The sequence below is a fragment of the Pleurodeles waltl genome, chromosome 7 (genome assembly GCF_031143425.1).
Source record: "Pleurodeles waltl isolate 20211129_DDA chromosome 7, aPleWal1.hap1.20221129, whole genome shotgun sequence".
In the NCBI taxonomy this organism is placed as follows: domain Eukaryota; kingdom Metazoa; phylum Chordata; class Amphibia; order Caudata; family Salamandridae; genus Pleurodeles; species Pleurodeles waltl.
Genome location: NC_090446.1, coordinates 1,228,498 through 1,247,064, shown reverse-complemented (window position 1 = coordinate 1,247,064; position 18,567 = coordinate 1,228,498). Strand labels below are relative to the sequence as shown.

General features: G+C 52.0%; 1 protein-coding gene across 1 annotated transcript in view; it reads left to right on the top strand.

Annotated features, from left to right (window-relative positions):
* CASP2 (caspase 2) overlaps positions 1-18,567 on the top strand; it is a 224,650-nt gene that overhangs the window by 171,424 nt on the left and 34,659 nt on the right. Inside the window, exon 10 of the mRNA XM_069242657.1 lies at positions 7,129-7,238. Coding sequence (XP_069098758.1) covers positions 7,129-7,238 — 110 coding nt within the window. The remainder of the gene's footprint in view (positions 1-7,128; positions 7,239-18,567) is intronic.

Sequence of the window (18,567 nt, the reverse complement as noted above, 5' to 3'; positions counted from 1 at the left end):
AGCCCGAACAAAAGGATACTGACCAGATGGCCAACTATTGGAGTGTTTCTCTGGGACTAAGAAAGCAGATGCTCGAGAAGGATTCTCTTGCACATCAAGAGCTGCTGTGGGCTAGCCATGAAACAGCCTCCAAAGGCTTGCGTGCCTTTCCACCAGAGCAAAGGCTATTACCAGCACTCTGGTGCACGGTGTGCCAGTTCTGAACATTTGCTAGGCTGCAACGTGGGCATCTCTTCACATCTTCACGAAGCATTAATCTCTAGATGGCCAGGCTGGTGAGATGGGCGCTTTGCCCGATCTGTCCTGCACCAGTTCCTGATCTGAGCCATTCCACAAACTCCCCACCAGAGGAGCTATTGCATTGGTATCTGTTCACAAGGTGAGGTATCTGCAGTTAAGAACAAGTTATTTATCTTCGGTAACGCCTTTTCTGATTGAGACTCTATCTAACCACAGTCTCTCACAGACCCACCCTCACCCCAGCCCCCATCCACTGGATCAGACTCACTGTTCATTAATAAGATGCCAACTCTTAAGAGCTGCACACTGTGGGATATGATTCTTATAGCACCGAGTCAGGTGGTATGGCCAGAAGTGCGGAAGAAATGGATATCTGCGCCTGTATAGTGGCTCTAACATCATATCCGAACTGGGGACGATCCGATGCAGAGCCGCACTGCAACATCTCTTGATGTGTGAGGAAATTGCTAAAAACCTTTCCAGATCTAGTCTGGCCCCTGAGGAAATTCACAAGGTGAAGAATCTGTGGTTCGTCTCTACCAGGAAAGGCGTTACCGAAGGTACGTACTGGGTCGTCTCTCCCTAGTCTGTGAATTCCTTCTCCATCCTGGTGTTCATTGTTTGTACCCCGCCCTTATGCATATTACTTATGACTTCTACACGGCTCTCACAGGATCTGCAAGTTGTTCCTTCTATCAGCCGTGGCGTTGTGCATTCCATCTCCACACCTCCTTAGAATACGAATGTTCTTTTCAGCCTCTTTCCATGCCATTTCCTCCTCTTTTTTCAGTCTGTGTCTTTGCTGTTCCTGTTTTATTTCTGCCTTGTTTTTTTTCTTTTCTTCGCAGTCCCTTTTATCGCTAATTTTTAACTTCCACATTATTGGCCCGGTATCTGGTCGTATTCCTTAAATGGACAGGTCTCCAGTAAAATCCCTGCTTGTCTGGAATCTCTCTTCACCATGAGACTGATCATCCGGTGCTGCCTAGAGCAGGGGACAAGACAGCAGCACTCAGAGGAAAGACCTCCTTGAGCCTGCTGCCCCGTTTACGTTTTATCCGTTTCCCCGCATCCCCTTCGCCTGTTTCCCTTTTCTGCTTCTTCTGCTCATCGCCCGCTTTTGTACTCCTATGTAATGTCCATTTTAATTGGCTCCCAACACTCTGTTCCCTAGACATGCCAGGAGTAAGAATAACATCTAAACAGAATGTAGGAGAGATTACAGCTGGTGGGAGGTAGGAGGTGTAGGAGCAGACGATAGGCTGCACTCCATCTGGAGAGAGGTAGGAGGTGTAGGAGCAGTCGATAGGCTGCACTACAGCTGGTGAGAGGTAGGAGGTGTAGAGGAGCAGACGATAGGCTGCACTACAGCTGGTGAGAGGTAGGAGGTGTAGGAGCAGACGATAGGCTGCACTACAGTTGGTGAGAGGTAGGAGGTGTAGGAGCAGACGATAGGCTGCACTCCATCTGGAGAGAGGTAGGAGGTGTAGGAGCAGTCGATAGGCTGCACTACAGCTGGTGAGAGGTAGGAGGTGTAGAGGAGCAGACGATAGGCTGCACTACAGCTGGTGAGAGGTAGGAGGTGTAGGAGCAGTCGATAGGCTGCACTACAGCTGGTGAGAGGTAGGAGGTGTAGAGGAGCAGACGATAGGCTGCACTACAGCTGGTGAGGGGTAGGAGGTGTAGGAGCAGACGATAGGCTGCACTCCATCTGGAGAGAGGTAGGAGGTGTAGAGGAGCAGACGATAGGCTGCACTACAGCTGGTGAGGGGTAGGAGGTGTAGGAGCAGACGATAGGCTGCACTCCATCTGGAGAGAGGTAGGAGGTGTAGAGGAGCAGACGATAGGCTGCACTACAGCTGGTGAGAGGCAGGAGGTGTAGGAGCAGACGATAGGCTGCACTACAGCTGGTGAGAGGTAGGAGGTGTAGGAGCAGACGATAGGCTGCACTACAGCTGGTGAGAGGCAGGAGGTGTAGAGGAGCAGACGATATGCTGCACTACAGCTGGTGAGAGGTAGGAGGTGTAGCGGAGCAGACGATAGGCTGCACTACAGCTGGTGAGAGGTAGGAGGTGTAGGAGCAGGCGATAGGCTGCACTACAGCTGGTGAGGGGTAGGAGGTGTAGGAGCAGGCGATAGGCTGCACTACAGCTGGTGAGAGGTAGGAGGTGTAGGAGCAGACGATAGGCAGCACTACAGCTGGTGAGAGGTAGGAGGTGTAGGAGCAGACGATAGGCTGCACTACAGCTGGTGAGAGGTAGGAGGTGTAGGAGCAGACGATAGGCTGCACTACAGCTGGTGAGAGGTAGGAGGTGTAGGAGCAGTCGATAGGCTGCACTACAGCTGGTTAGAGGCAGGAGCAGACGATAGGCTGCACTACAGCTGGAGAGAGGTATGAGGTGTAGAGGAGCAGACGATAGGCTGCACTACAGCTGGTGAGAGGTAGGAGGTGTAGGAGCAGACGATAGGCTGCACTCCATCTGGAGAGAGGTAGGAGGTGTAGGAGCAGTCGATAGGCTGCACTACAGCTGGTGAGAGGTAGGAGGTGTAGAGGAGCAGACGATAGGCTGCACTACAGCTGGTGAGAGGTAGGAGGTGTAGGAGCAGTCGATAGGCTGCACTACAGCTGGTGAGAGGTAGGAGGTGTAGAGGAGCAGACGATAGGCTGCACTACAGCTGGTGAGGGGTAGGAGGTGTAGGAGCAGACGATAGGCTGCACTCCATCTGGAGAGAGGTAGGAGGTGTAGAGGAGCAGACGATAGGCTGCACTACAGCTGGTGAGGGGTAGGAGGTGTAGGAGCAGACGATAGGCTGCACTCCATCTGGAGAGAGGTAGGAGGTGTAGAGGAGCAGACGATAGGCTGCACTACAGCTGGTGAGAGGCAGGAGGTGTAGGAGCAGACGATAGGCTGCACTACAGCTGGTGAGAGGTAGGAGGTGTAGGAGCAGACGATAGGCTGCACTACAGCTGGTGAGAGGCAGGAGGTGTAGAGGAGCAGACGATATGCTGCACTACAGCTGGTGAGAGGTAGGAGGTGTAGCGGAGCAGACGATAGGCTGCACTACAGCTGGTGAGAGGTAGGAGGTGTAGGAGCAGGCGATAGGCTGCACTACAGCTGGTGAGGGGTAGGAGGTGTAGGAGCAGGCGATAGGCTGCACTACAGCTGGTGAGAGGTAGGAGGTGTAGGAGCAGACGATAGGCAGCACTACAGCTGGTGAGAGGTAGGAGGTGTAGGAGCAGACGATAGGCTGCACTACAGCTGGTGAGAGGTAGGAGGTGTAGGAGCAGACGATAGGCTGCACTACAGCTGGTGAGAGGTAGGAGGTGTAGGAGCAGTCGATAGGCTGCACTACAGCTGGTTAGAGGCAGGAGCAGACGATAGGCTGCACTACAGCTGGAGAGAGGTATGAGGTGTAGAGGAGCAGACGATAGGCTGCACTACAGCTGGTGAGAGGTAGGAGGTGTAGGAGCAGACGATAGGCAGCACTACAGCTGGTGAGAGGTAGGAGGTGTAGGAGCAGACGATAGGCTGCACTACAGCTGGTGAGAGGTAGGAGGTGTAGAGGAGTAGACGATAGGCTGCACTACAGCTGGTTAGAGGCAGGAGCAGACGATAGGCTGCACTACAGCTGGAGAGAGGTATGAGGTGTAGAGGAGCAGACGATAGGCTGCACTACAGCTGGTGAGAGGTAGGAGGTGTAGGAGGAGACGATAGGCTGCACTCCATCTGGAGAGAGGTAGGAGGTGTAGAGGAGCAGACGATAGGCTGCACTACAGCTGGTGAGGGGTAGGAGGTGTAGGAGCAGACGATAGGCTGCACTCCATCTGGAGAGAGGTAGGAGGTGTAGAGGAGCAGACGATAGGCTGCACTACAGCTGGTGAGAGGTAGGAGGTGTAGAGGAGTAGACGATAGGCTGCACTACAGCTGGTGAGAGGCAGGAGGTGTAGAGGAGCAGACGATAGGCTGCACTCCATCTGGAGAGAGGTAGGAGGTGTAGAGGAGCAGACGATAGGCTGCACTACAGCTGGTGAGGGGTAGGAGGTGTAGGAGCAGACGATAGGCTGCACTCCATCTGGAGAGAGGTAGGAGGTGTAGAGGAGCAGACGATAGGCTGCACTACAGCTGGTGAGGGGTAGGAGGTGTAGGAGCAGACGATAGGCTGCACTCCATCTGGAGAGAGGTAGGAGGTGTAGAGGAGCAGACGATAGGCTGCACTACAGCTGGTGAGAGGCAGGAGGTGTAGGAGCAGACGATAGGCTGCACTACAGCTGGTGAGAGGTAGGAGGTGTAGGAGCAGACGATAGGCTGCACTACAGCTGGTGAGAGGCAGGAGGTGTAGAGGAGCAGACAATATGCTGCACTACAGCTGGTGAGAGGTAGGAGGTGTAGCGGAGCAGACGATAGGCTGCACTACAGCTGGTGAGAGGTAGGAGGTGTAGGAGCAGGCGATAGGCTGCACTACAGCTGGTGAGGGGTAGGAGGTGTAGGAGCAGGCGATAGGCTGCACTACAGCTGGTGAGAGGTAGGAGGTGTAGGAGCAGACGATAGGCAGCACTACAGCTGGTGAGAGGTAGGAGGTGTAGGAGCAGACGATAGGCTGCACTACAGCTGGTGAGAGGTAGGAGGTGTAGGAGCAGACGATAGGCTGCACTACAGCTGGTGAGAGGTAGGAGGTGTAGGAGCAGTCGATAGGCTGCACTACAGCTGGTTAGAGGCAGGAGCAGACGATAGGCTGCACTACAGCTGGAGAGAGGTATGAGGTGTAGAGGAGCAGACGATAGGCTGCACTACAGCTGGTGAGAGGTAGGAGGTGTAGGAGCAGACGATAGGCAGCACTACAGCTGGTGAGAGGTAGGAGGTGTAGGAGCAGACGATAGGCTGCACTACAGCTGGTGAGAGGTAGGAGGTGTAGAGGAGTAGACGATAGGCTGCACTACAGCTGGTTAGAGGCAGGAGCAGACGATAGGCTGCACTACAGCTGGAGAGAGGTATGAGGTGTAGAGGAGCAGACGATAGGCTGCACTACAGCTGGTGAGAGGTAGGAGGTGTAGGAGGAGACGATAGGCTGCACTACAGCTGGTGAGAGGTAGGAGGTGTAGGAGCAGACGATAGGCAGCACTACAGCTGGTGAGAGGTAGGAGGTGTAGGAGCAGACGATAGGCTGCACTACAGCTGGTGAGAGGTAGGAGGTGTAGAGGAGTAGACGATAGGCTGCACTACAGCTGGTGAGAGGCAGGAGGTGTAGAGGAGCAGACGATAGGCTGCACTACAGCTGGTGAGAGGTAGGAGGTGTAGCGGAGCAGACGATAGGCTGCAGCACAGCTAGTGAGAGGTAGGAGGTGTAGGAGCAGTCAATAGGCTGCACTACAGCTGGTTAGAGGTAGGAGCAGACGATAGGCTGCACTACAGCTGGTGAGAGGTAGGAGGTGTAGGAGGAGACGATAGGCTGCACTACAGCTGGTGAGAGGTAGGAGGTGTAGGAGGAGACGATAGGCTGCACTACAGCTGGTGAGAGGTAGGAGGTGTAGGAGCAGATGATAGGCTGCACTACAGCTGGTGAGAGGCAGGAGGTGTAGAGGAGCAGACGATATGCTGCACTACAGCTGGTGAGAGGTAGGAGGTGTAGCGGAGCAGACGATAGGCTGCACCACAGCTAGTGAGAGGTAGGAGGTGTAGGAGCAGGCGATAGGCAGCACTACAGCTGGTGAGAGGTAGGAGGTGTAGGAGCAGACGATAGGCTGCACTACAGCTGGTGAGAGGTAGGAGGTGTAGAGGAGTAGACGATAGGCTGCACTACAGCTGGTGAGAGGCAGGAGGTGTAGAGGAGCAGACGATATGCTGCACTACAGCTGGTGAGAGGTAGGAGGTGTAGGAGCAGACGATAGGCTGCACTACAGCTGGTGAGAGGTAGGAGGTGTAGCGGAGCAGACGATAGGCTGCACCACAGCTAGTGAGAGGTAGGAGCAGACGATAGGCTGCACTACAGCTGGTGAGAGGTAGGAGCAGACGATAGGCTGCACTACAGCTGGTGAGAGGTAGGAGGTGTAGGAGCAGTCGATAGGCTGCACTACAGCTGGTGAGAGGTAGGAGCAGACGATAGGCTGCACTACAGCTGGTGAGAGGTAGGAGGTGTAGGAGCAGACGATAGGCTGCACTACAGCTGGTGAGAGGTAGGAGGTGTAGGAGCAGACGATAGGCTGCACTACAGCTGGTGAGAGGTAGGAGGTGTAGAGGAGTAGACGATAGGCTGCACTACAGCTGGTGAGAGGCAGGAGGTGTAGAGGAGCAGACGATATGCTGCACTACAGCTGGTGAGAGGTAGGAGGTGTAGCGGAGCAGACGATAGGCTGCACCACAGCTAGTGAGAGGTAGGAGGTGTAGGAGCAGTCAATAGGCTGCACTACAGCTGGTGAGAGGTAGGAGCAGACGATAGGCTGCACTACAGCTGGTGAGAGGTAGGAGGTGTAGGAGCAGACGATAGGCTGCACTACAGCTGGTGAGAGGTAGGAGGTGTAGGAACAGACGAGGGGCTGCACTACAGCTGGTGAGAGGTAGGAAGAATGTGGGAGAAGCATGTGACCTGCTGCACCATATCTAGCCGTAGGCAGGGCGATGCAGGTGAGGCTGGTGACCTGCTCCACTACAACTGGCAAGAGGCAGCGAGGCTGCAGGCAAGGCAGGAGGCGGGAGGCGATCGTAGCTCCAGCCCTGAACTTTAATTCAGTTTGTCATGGGCTTGCAGACCCACCATGACCTGAACAGTGGTTTCTTGTTTGTCACATGTTATCACAACTGTCATTTAAGCAAACATGCATTTCCTTTAGTCCCCTACTCAATATTTTGCCTGTGCTAGGCCGTTAATGACCTTTCTTCTTTCCTGGTCAAGGCACGGCAGCTCTGCGCAACACCAAGCGAGGCTCTTGGTACATTGAAGCGTTAACGTCTGTCTTCGCAGAGAATGCCCGGTGCATGCATGTGGCTGATATGCTGGTGAAGGTAAGGAGACGCATGTTTCATAGTGAGATGCAATATATCCAGCTTACCCTCCACATCTGTGTGCATTTGCAGAGGTTCTCAGTAGGTGTCGCCTGCCTCGACTACCTAGCGAAGTGCTTGACAGCCTTTCCATCTCTGACAATAGTCCTGTAAACAGGACCAGCGAATGATAGACCGTCCACATGGCTAGTGCTTTGAGGCAAATGTGAATTATTCTGAGGCGCTGCCTGGCCTTAAGTACGTCTTCTGTAAACTGCAGGCCTCCTCACTGCTTAGCAAGCTGGAGGGTTCATTAAGACCCAGCAAATTTCAGGGTTAAAATTCTTAGCAAAATGGATGCCTCATTGACGTGTAGCAGGTGGGGGTTGGTGAATTGTTTTTTTACTCCCTCATTGCTTATATGTTTTTTAAAAAAGGCAGAACTCAGACGTGTTCACCTTCAGCAGAAGTACTCCTAGTTCTGTGCACTGACAAGTGCACTGAAAAAGGAATTCTTGTGCTGTGCCCGACACTGTCAGGCCCACGTAATGTAATAATCTTAATAATAATGACTTTAAGTTAATGGTATTTCCTAGCTCCTGACAGTGCATGAAAGAAAGTTCCTTAACAGCTGATCCCTGGCATTGGACCTAGGTGCTAGGAGTCAGACTGCTAGGAGGGCTCTGCGACGGGCGACTCAGGCTGCCCTTCTGGGGCCGATACCTACAAAACTGCTCTCAGGGATCCGGGCAATGTATTTACTGTAACGCGTTTACATTCTGATGCCGCAAATGTCCTCACTTTGTGAAAACCTGGGAATACTCTTGTGAATGCCCCCAGGCATTAGACTCCATCCAGAGTTTTGTTCTCAGCAATTCCCTCGCGCCGCAGAAGGTATTGCCGTGCCTCTCGGCCACCTCCACTCGTCAATGTCAGTTCTCTTATATCCTCGCAGATCCAGAGGTCTTTACCTCTATCTCTGTCACGCGACAAACTTAATTTTTTAACTTTTCGAAAGTTCTCAAGTGTGCAGTGGACATCTCACCCTAAAACATCAGGTTTTAAAACCTGTGAGGAGTGCTGTAAGGAAATGCCTCCTTGGCATGGTTACCCCCTGACCTTTTGCCTTTGCTGATGCCTAGTTTTGATTGAAAGTGTGCTGAGGCCTGCTAACGAGGCCCCAGCACCAGTGTTCTTTCCCTAAACTGTACCTTTGTCTCCACAATTGGCACAATGCTGGCACTCAGGTAAGTCCCTTGTAACTGGTACTCCTGATACCAAGGGCCCTGATGCCAGGGAAGGTCTCTAAGGGCTGCAGCATGTCTTATGCCACCCTGGGGACCCCTCACTCAGCACAGACACACTGCCTCACAGCTTGTGTGTGCTGGTGGGGAGAAAATGACTAAGTCGACATGGCACTCCCCTCAGGGTGCCATGCCAACCTCACACTGCCTGTGGCATAGGTAAGTCACCCCTCTAGCAGGCCTTACATCCCTAAGGCAGGGTGCACTATACCATAGGTGAGGGCATAGGTGCATGAGCACTATGCCCATACAGTGTCTAAGCAAAACCTTAGACATTGTAAGTGCAGAGTAGCCATAAGAGTATATGGTCTGGGAGTCTGTCAAACACAAACTCCACAGCACCATAATGGCTACACTGAAAACTGGGAAGTTTGGTATCAAACTTTTTAGCACAATAAATGCACACTGATGCCAGTGTACATTTTATTGTGAAATACACCCAGAGGGCATCTTAGAGATGCCCCCTGAAAACATACCCGACTTCCAGTGTGGGCTGACTAGTTTTGCCAGCCTGCCACACACCAGACATGTTGCTGGCCACATGGGGAGAGTGCCTTTGTCACTCGGTGGCCAGGAACAAAGCCTGTACTGGGTGGAGGTGCTTCTCACCTCCCCCTGCAGGATCTGTGACACCTGGCGGTGAGCCTCAAAGGCTCACCCCTTTTGTTACAGCGCCCCAGGGCATCCCAGCTAGTGGAGATGCCCGGCCCTCTGGCCACTGCCCCCACTTTTGGTGGCAAGGCTGGAGGAGATAATGAGAAAAACAAGGAGGAGTCACCCACCAGTCAGGACAGCCCCTAAGGTGTCCTGAGCTGAGGTGACCCTTACTTTTAGAAATCCTCCATCTTGTGGATGGAGGATTCCCGCAATAGGATTAGGGATGTGCCCCCCTCCCCACAGGGAGGAGGCACAAAGAGGGTGTAGCCACCCTCAAGGACAGTAGCCATTGGCTACTGCCTTCCCAGACATAAACACCTCCCTAAATTCAGTATTTAGGGGCTCCCCAGGACCTAGGAAACTAGATTCCTGCAACCTTAACAAAGAAGAAGGACTGCTGACCTGAAGCCCTGCAGAGAAGACGGAGACGACAACTGCCTTGGCCCCAGCCCTACCGGCCTGTCTCCCAACTTCAAAGAAAACTGCAACAGCGACGCATCCAACAGGGACCAGTGACCTCCGAAGCCTCAGAGGACTGACCTGCACCCAAGGACCAAGAAACTCCAGTGAACAGCGCATCTGTTCAAAACCAGCTACTTCTTGGCAACAAAGAAGCAACTTTAAAGACTACACGTTTCCCACTCTGCACCCAACGCCCCCGGCTCAACGTGTGGAAAACCAACACTACAGGGAGGACTCCCCAGCGACTGCGAGCCTGTGAGTAGCCAGAGACGACCCCCCTGAGCCCCCACAGTGACGCCTGCAGGGGAAATCCAGAGGCTCCCCCTGACCGCGACTGCCTGTAAGAAGGGACCTGACGCCTGGAACCAACACTGCACCTGCAGCCCCCAGGATCTGAAGGAACCGAACTCCAGTGCTGGAGCGACCCTCTGCCTAGCCCAGGTGGTGGCTACCCCGAGGAGCCCCCCCTGTGCCTGCCTGCATCGTTGAAGAGATCCCCGGGTCTCCCCATTACTTCCTATACAAAACTCGCTGCCTGTTTGCACTCTGCACCCGGCCACCCCTGTGCCGCTGAGGGTGTACTATCTGGCCCTGCTTGTGCCCCCCACACCCCTGAGGACGCGGGTACTTACCTGCTGGCAGACTGGAACCGGGGCACCCCTGTTCTCCATTGAAGCCTATGTGTTTTGGACACCCTTTTGACCTCTGCACCTGATCGGCCCTGAGCTGCTGGTGTGGTAACTTTGGGGTTGCCTTGAACCCCCAACGGTGAGCTACCTTGGACCCAACTTTGAGACGTGTTAGTGTTTTAGTTACCTGTGAACTTAACCTCTACTTACCTCCCCCAGGAACTGTTGATTTTTGCACTGTGTCCACTTTTAAAATAGGTTATTGCCATTTTTACCAAGACTGTACATGATATTGTGATTATTCAAAGTTCCTGGAGTACCTATGTGAAATACCTTTCATTTGAAGTATTACTTGTAAATCTTGAACCTGTGGTTCTTAAAATAAACTATGAAAATATATTTTTCTATATAAAAACTATTGGCCTGGAGTAAGTCTTTGAGTGTGTGTTCTCATTTATTGCCTTTGTGTGTACAACAAATGCTTAACACTACCCTCTGATAAGCCTGCTGCTCGACCACACTACCACAAAATTGAGCATTAGAATTCTCTTTTTGCCACTATCAACCTCTAAGGGGAACCCTTGGACTCTGTGCACGCTATTTCTTACTTTGAAATAGTATATACAGAGCCAACTTCCTACAAGTGCCACAAGCAGATGTTGGCAGAGACCTTCACATGGTCTGCCACTAGTGTCTGGGCTCCTTGCATGACTCTGTCGCGCATCAACCGCGCTCAGACGAACCTCAAGGTCATTCTGGACCGTGATGCCAAACTCTGGCACTGAGCACCGTAGGCTCGAAAGTGTCAGTGGAGTAGGCAATATATTCTTGCTCCCGATATCATTTCCAAGAGAGGTCGTCGTCTCACTCCAAGTCCTGAGGTAAGTCAAATAAAAAAAATCACAAGAAGTCCAAACACACACTCCCTCTTCCTGGCCGGAGAAGTCTTGTGGACATCAGGGTACCTCAAATTTGTGGTCTTGGCCTCTGACCTCAGAACCCATCCCGGCTTTTGTTCCAATCCAACCACAGTTTCCAGGTCCATCTGTGATGCTGCACCTGACCCAGGCTTTCAAAGAGGCTATGCTGCGGATTTTGTCTCTCCACTCGATCCCTTTGATGCACCTTCAGTCCCCATGGATTCACCAGGGCCTCCAGTCTGATTCGTCAACAGTTGTGCTTCTCGACCGGTTCCAGCGTCTGCTTGCTCCAGTACCTCAAGCTCGACCGATGCAGGCAATGCCACTGGAGGCGGAGCCCACAGTTTTTCAGATCGGAAGGGAATCCACCGTAATCTTGTTCATCAAAGACTCACCTGCCCAGCCTCTAGTCAAACCTCATTCAGACTCAGATGCGCTTCCTTTGCCATATAGCTACACAGAAGAACCACAGGATGACAGCGACAGTTCTTAATTAAAGGAAAATGAGAACATGGTCCTGGATTTACAGGAGGCCAGTGTCCTAGACACTTTGCCAGATGTGGGCTTCAACTACCCTTCTGTTTCCACTGAAGAGTCTGGCTTCTTTGCGACGGTGATCAGATGAGCAGCGGATGTATTGAACTTACAACTTCCATCAGTCAAAGTAAAACCTAATGTCCTTATGGGAGTCCTGCACAAGGCAGGCCACAAAAGGACCTCTCCTACTCTTCAAAGACACCTTGACAAACACTCTCCTGGGCACCTGGGATAAGGTAGGATCTTGAAGCCCCCCAGTAAATAGACAAGTAGCCAGACAGCGTAGACCAGCTCCAGGTGACCCAGCTATCCTCCTGCAGCGTCCATCATCTGAGAACCCGATCAATTAGGCCTCGACCTGCAGGCTGAATCCAAACGCATTTCCAACCACCCCGCAGAAAGAGTTGAAACGTACAAAGACATTTGGAAATTGTATGTTTTTGTCTCGCAGTCTTGGTGATTATTATCATGTGTTGTGGGACAATGGTGCCCGACATCTTGCCAGTAGTCCCAGAAGATATTCTGGTCAACCTTTAACATCTCATTGAGGATGGCCAAGACGCAGAAAAATACGTTATACACTCTGGCCTGGACTCAACCGACTGGTTTGGTAGCACCAGTGTGGTGGTTCTACGGCACAATTGTATTCAATCCACAGGCTTTTCAAGCGAATCAAAACAATTCCATATGGATATGCTCTGAAATGGCACCTGTCTCTTTGGAGAGCAGGCAGATTGCGCCCTGGAGCACTTTAAAGACAGCAAAGTAACATCGCGCTTCCTCTGCCTACCACTGTCCACATGGCTTCCCCCCAACAATTTCTCCCTTTTCGAGGCTTTGGAAAAGGCTTTCAGCAAGGGTTTCCCTTAGAGGTTGATAGTGGCAAAATTAGATAATACTAATGCTCTATTTTGTGGTAGTGTGGTCGTGGTCGAGCAGTAGGCTTATCAGAGGGTAGTGTTAAGCATTTTTTGTACACACACAGGCAATAAATGAGAACACACACAGACCCAACTCCAGGCCAATAGGTTTTTATATAGAAAAATATTATTTTCTTAATTTATTTTAGAACCACAAGATTCAGAATTCAAGTAAGTACATACATTGTAACGTACTTGGCATAGGTAAATATAGAACTTTGAATCAAAACAGTAATCTACACAGTTTAGCAGAAAATGGCGATAAGCTATTTTAAAAGTGGACACTGCAAAATTCAACAGTTCCTGGAGGAGGTAAGCACAAGTTAGTTTATCAGGTAAGTAAAGCACTTACAAGTTCAGTCTCCGGGGCATAGGCAGCCCACCGTTGGGGGGTTCAAGTCAACCCCAAACACCCAGCACCAGGGCCGGTCAGTTGCAGAGGTCAAAGAGGGGCCCAAATGACATAGGCGCCTATGGAGAACAGGGGTGCTCCAGTCTGCTAGCAGGTAAGTACCTGCGTCCTCAGGGAGCAGACCAGGGGGGTTTTGTAGAGCACTGGGGGGGGGGTCCCAAACAGGCAGACAAAATACACCCTCAGCGGCACAGGGGCCGCAGAGTGCAGTGTGCAAAGTAGGCATCGGGTTTTGTATTGGTTTCAATGGAGGAACCCGGGGGTCACTCTGGCGATGCAGGCAGGGCACAGGGGGGCTTCTCAGGCCAATCACCGACTGGGCTAGGAAGAGGGCCGCCTGCTGGTCACTCCTGCACCGGTAGTTGGTTCCTCTCAGGCCTGGGGGCTGCGGGCACAGTGCTTCTTCCAGGCGTCGGGTTCTTTGTTACCGGGCAGTCGCGGTCAGGGGGAGCCTCTGGATTGAAGGCGTTGCCGTGGGGGTGCAGGGAGGTCGTCACAGGGTGTCCATGTCGTGGGGGGAGTCTGGGGTTCCTCGCTGCAGTGTTGGTTTCTCTGGACATGAGCCGGGGAGTCAGGTTCACAGTGTTGGGGACTCACACTTCCGGAGTGCGACTGGAGTCCCTTTAAAGATGGTTTCTTTGTTGCTGTTTGGACAGAGCCGCGGTCCACAGGAGTTTCTTGGTCCTTTGGGTTGCAGGGCAGTCCTCTGAGTCGTCAGAGGTCACTGGTCCTGCTGGATACGTCGCTGTTGCAGGTTCTTTGAGTCTGGAGACAGGCCGGTAAGGCTGGGGCCAAATCAGTTGTCGTTTGTCTTCTCTGCAAGGTTTTCAGGCCAGCAGTCTTTCTTGTTCTAGTAGACAGGAATCTGATTTCCTGGGTTCAGGGTTACCCCTAAATACAAAATTTAGTGGGGTGTTTAGGGATAGAGGGCAGTAGCCAATGGCTTCTGTCCCTGAGGGTTGCTACACCCTCCTTGTGCCGCCTCCCTTTGGGAAGGGGCCCACATCCCTATTTCTATTGGGCGAAATCCTCCAAAGCAAGATAGAGGATTTTCCAAGGAGGGGGTCACATCAGCTCATTATCTCCCTGGACTTGCCCGCCCCCTGGACACAGCCCCCACTTTTGGCTGCATCTCCACTAGCTGGAGTGCCCTGGGTGTAGGAAAGTACCATCTTGCCTGGCATGTTACCCCCATTTTTTCACTGTATATATGTTGTTTTAGTTGTATGTGTCACTGGGACCCTGTTCACCAGGGCCCCAGTGCTCATAAGTGTGCCTGAATGTGTTACCTGTGTAGTGACTAACTGTCTCACTGAGGCTCTGCTAATCAGAACCTCAGTGGTTATGCTCTCTCATTTCTTTCAAATTGTCACTGACAGGCTAGTGACCAATTTTACCAATTTACATTGGCTTACTGGAACACCCTTATAATTCCCTAGTATATGGTACTGAGGTACCCAGGGTATTGGGGTTCCAGGAGATCCCTATGGGCTGCAGCATTTCTTTTGCCACCCATAGGGAGCTCTGACAAATCTTACACAGGCCTGCCACTGCAGCCTGAGTGAAATAACGTCCACGTTATTTCACAGCCATTTTTCACTGCACTTAAGTAACTTATAAGTCACCTATATGTCTAACCTTTACCTAGTAAAGGTTGGGTGCTAAGTTACTTAGTGTGTGGGCACCCTGGCACTAGCCAAGGTGCCCCCACATTGTTCAGGGCCAATTCCCCGGACTTTGTGATTGCGGGGACACCATTACACGCGTGCACTACATATAGGTCACTACCTATATGTAGCTTCACAATGGTAACTCCGAATATGGCCATGTAATATGTCTATGATCATGGAATTGCCCCCTCTATACCATCCTGGCATAGTTGGCACAATCCCATGATCCCAGTGGTCTGTAGCACAGACCCTGGTACTGCCATACTGCCTTTCCCGGGGTTTCACTGCAGCTGCTGCTGCTGACAGCCCCTCAGACAGGCATCTGCCCTCCTGGGGTCCAGCCAGGCCTGGCCCAGGATGGCAGAACAAAGCACTTCCTCTGAGAGAGGGTGTTACACCCTCTCCCTTTGGAAAATGGTGTGAAGGCAGGGGAGGAGTAGCCTCCCCCAGCCTCTGGAAATGCTTTCTTGGGCACAGATGTGCCCAATTCTGCATAAGCCAGTCTACACCGGTTCAGGGACCCCTTAGCCCTGCTCTGGCGCGAAACTGGACAAAGGAAAGGGGAGTGACCACTCCCCTGACCTGTACCTCCCCTGGGAGGTGCCCAGAGCTCCTCCAGTGTGCTCCAGACCTCTGCCATCTTGGAAACAGAGGTGCTGCTGGCACACTGGACTGCTCTGAGTGGCCAGTGCCACCAGGTGACGTCAGAGACGCCTTGTGATAGGCTCCTTCAGGTGTTGCTAGCCTATCCTCTCTCCTAGGTAGCCAAACCCTCTTTTCTGGCTATTTAGGGTCTCTGTCTCTTGGGATTCCTTAGATAACGAATGCAAGAGCTCATCCGAGTTCCTCTGCATCTCTCTCTTCACCTTCTGCCAAGGAATCGACTGCTGACCGCGCTGGAAGCCTGCAAACCTGCAACATAGTTGCAAAGACGACTACTGCAACTCTGTAACGCTGATCCTGCCGCCTTCTCGACTGTTTTCCTGGTGGTGCATGCTGTGGGGGTAGTCTGCCTCCTCTCTGCACTAGAAGCTCCGAAGAAATCTCCTGTGGGTCGACGGAATCTTCCCCCTGCAACGGCAGGCACCAAAAAGCTGCATTACCGGTCCCTTGGGTCTCCTCTCAGCACGACGAGCGAGGTCCCTCGAATCCAGCAACTCTGTCCAAGTGACTCCCACAGCCCAGTGACTCTTCAGTCCAAGTTTGGTGGAGGTAAGTCCTTGCCTCACCTCGCTAGACTGCATTGCTGGGAACCGCGACTTTTGCAGCTACTCCGGCCCCTGTGCACTTCCGGCAGAAATCCTTCGTGCACAGCCAAGCCTGGGTCCACGGCACTCTAACCTGCATTGCACGACTTTCCAAGTTGGTCTCCGGCGACGTGGGACTCCTTTGTGCGACTTCGGGTGAGCACCGTTTCACGCATCCTCGTAGTGCCCATTTCTGGCACTCCTCCGGGTGCTACCTGCTGCTAAGAGGGCTCCTTGTCTTGCTTGACGTCACCTCTACCTCCTGGTCCAATTTGCGACCTCCTGGTCCCTCCTGGGCCACAGCAGCATCCAAAAACGCTAACCGCACGATTTGCAGCTAGCAAGGCTTGTTGGCGTTCTTTCGGCGGGAAAACACTTCTGCACGACTCTACAAGGCGAGAGGGATCCGTTCTCCAAAGGGGAAGTCTCTAGCCCTTTGCGTTCCTGCAGAAACCGCAGCTTCTTCAGTCCAGTCGAAGCTTCTTTGCACCCGCAGCTGGCATTTCCTGGGCATCTGCCCATCTCCGACTTGCTTGTGACTTTTGGACTTGGTCCCCTTGTTCCACAGGTACCCCAGATTGGAAATCCAGCGTTGTTGCATTGTTGGTTTGTGTCTTTCCTGCCTTATTCCCCTATCACGACTTCTTTGTCCTTTGGGGAACTTTAGTGCACTTTGCACTCACTTTTCAGGGTCTTGGGGAGGGCTAATTTTCTAACTCTCACTATTTTCTAATAGTCACAGCGACCCTCTACAAGGTCACATAGGTTTGGGGTCCATTCGTGGTTCACATTCCACTTTTGGAGTATATGGTTTGTGTTGCCCCTATCCCTATGTGTCCCCATTGCATCCTATTGTAACTATACATTGTTTGCACTGTTTTCTAAGACTATACTGCATATTTCTGGTATTGTGTATATATATCTTGTGTATATTTCCTATCCTCTCACTGAGGGTACACTCTGAGATACTTTGGCATATTGTCATAAAAAATAAAGTACCTTTATTTTTAGTATAACTGTGTATTGTGTTTTCTTATGATATTGTGCATATGACAATAAGTGGTACTGTAGTAGCGTCACACGTCTCCTAGTTCAGCCTAAGCTGCTCTGCTAAGCTACCATTATCTATCAGCCTAAGCTGCTAGACACCCTATACACTAATAAGGGATAACTGGGCCTGGTGCAAGGTGCAAGTACCCCTAGATACTCACTACAAGCCAGTCCAGCCTCCTACACTGGGGCATTGTAACATGAAGCCTGAGCCTTTGAGGCTCACTGCCAGGTGTTACAGTTCCTGCAGGGGGGGAGGGGGTGTTAAGCAACTCCACCCAGTGTAGGCTTCTTTTCTGTCCTCAGAGAGCACAAAGGTGGTCACCCCAGGGGGTCAGAAACTCGTCTCTCATTGGCAGGCTGGTACAGACCAGTCAGTCCTGTACTGAAGGGTTGGGTACAATACAGGGGGCATCTCTAAGATGCCCTCTGTGTGCATTTTGTTAATGAATCCGACACTGGCACCAGTGTGGGTTTATTAATCTGAGAAGTTTGGTACCAAACTTCCCAGTATTCAGTGTAGTCATTATGGAACTGTGGAGTTTGTTTTGACAAACTCCCAGACCATATACTTAATATGGCCACCCTGCACTTACAGTGTCTAAGAATAGACTTAGACACTGTAGGGGCATATTGCTCATGCAACTATGCCCTCACCTGTGGTATAGTGCACCCTGCCTTAGGGCCGTAAGGCCTGCTAGAGGGGTGACATACCTATGCCACAGGCAGTATTTTGTGTGCATGGCATCCTGAGGGGGATGCCATGTCGACTTTGCCTTTTTCTCCCCACCAACACACACAATCTGCAATGGCAGTGTGCATGTGTTAGGTGAGGGGTCCCTTAGGGTGGCACAACATATCCTGCAGCCCTTAGGGAACTTCCCTGGTCACGGGGCCCTTGGTACCACTGGTACCTTTTACAAGGGACTTATCTGTGTGCCAGGGGTGTGCCAATTGTGGAAACAATGGTACATTTTTAGTGAAAGAACACTGGTGCTTGGGGCCTGGTTAGCAGGGTCCCAGCACACTTCTCAGTCCAGTCAGCATCAATATCAGGCAAAACGTTGTTGGGGGGAGGGAGAGAGTTCAACAAGGAGCCATTTTCCTACACCCCAATTTTATGCCAGTTGTCAGTGTGTTTATGTGTTCACTGGGATCCAACTAACCAGGACCCCGGTGATTATGCTCTTTCCCTTCAAAGTTGGGGACTTGTACCATTCTCACCCCCCATTTGGCATATTGGTGCCCGCATGCAAGTCCCTAGTATATGGTACTTAGGTACCCAGGGCATTGGGGTACCAGGTTATCCTCATGGGCTGCAGCATGTATTGTACCACCCATGGGGAGCTCACGCAAAGTGTTCTGCAGGCCTGCCATTGCAGCCTGCGTGAAAAGGTGCATGCACCCTGTCACTACAGGTCACTGCAGCAGGTCACTCACTAGAAGTCACACTTACGGCAGGCCCTTTTAACCCAGAGGGCAGGGTGCAAGTACCTGTGTGTGAGGGTACCCCTGCACTAGCAGAGGTGCCCCCATGAACTC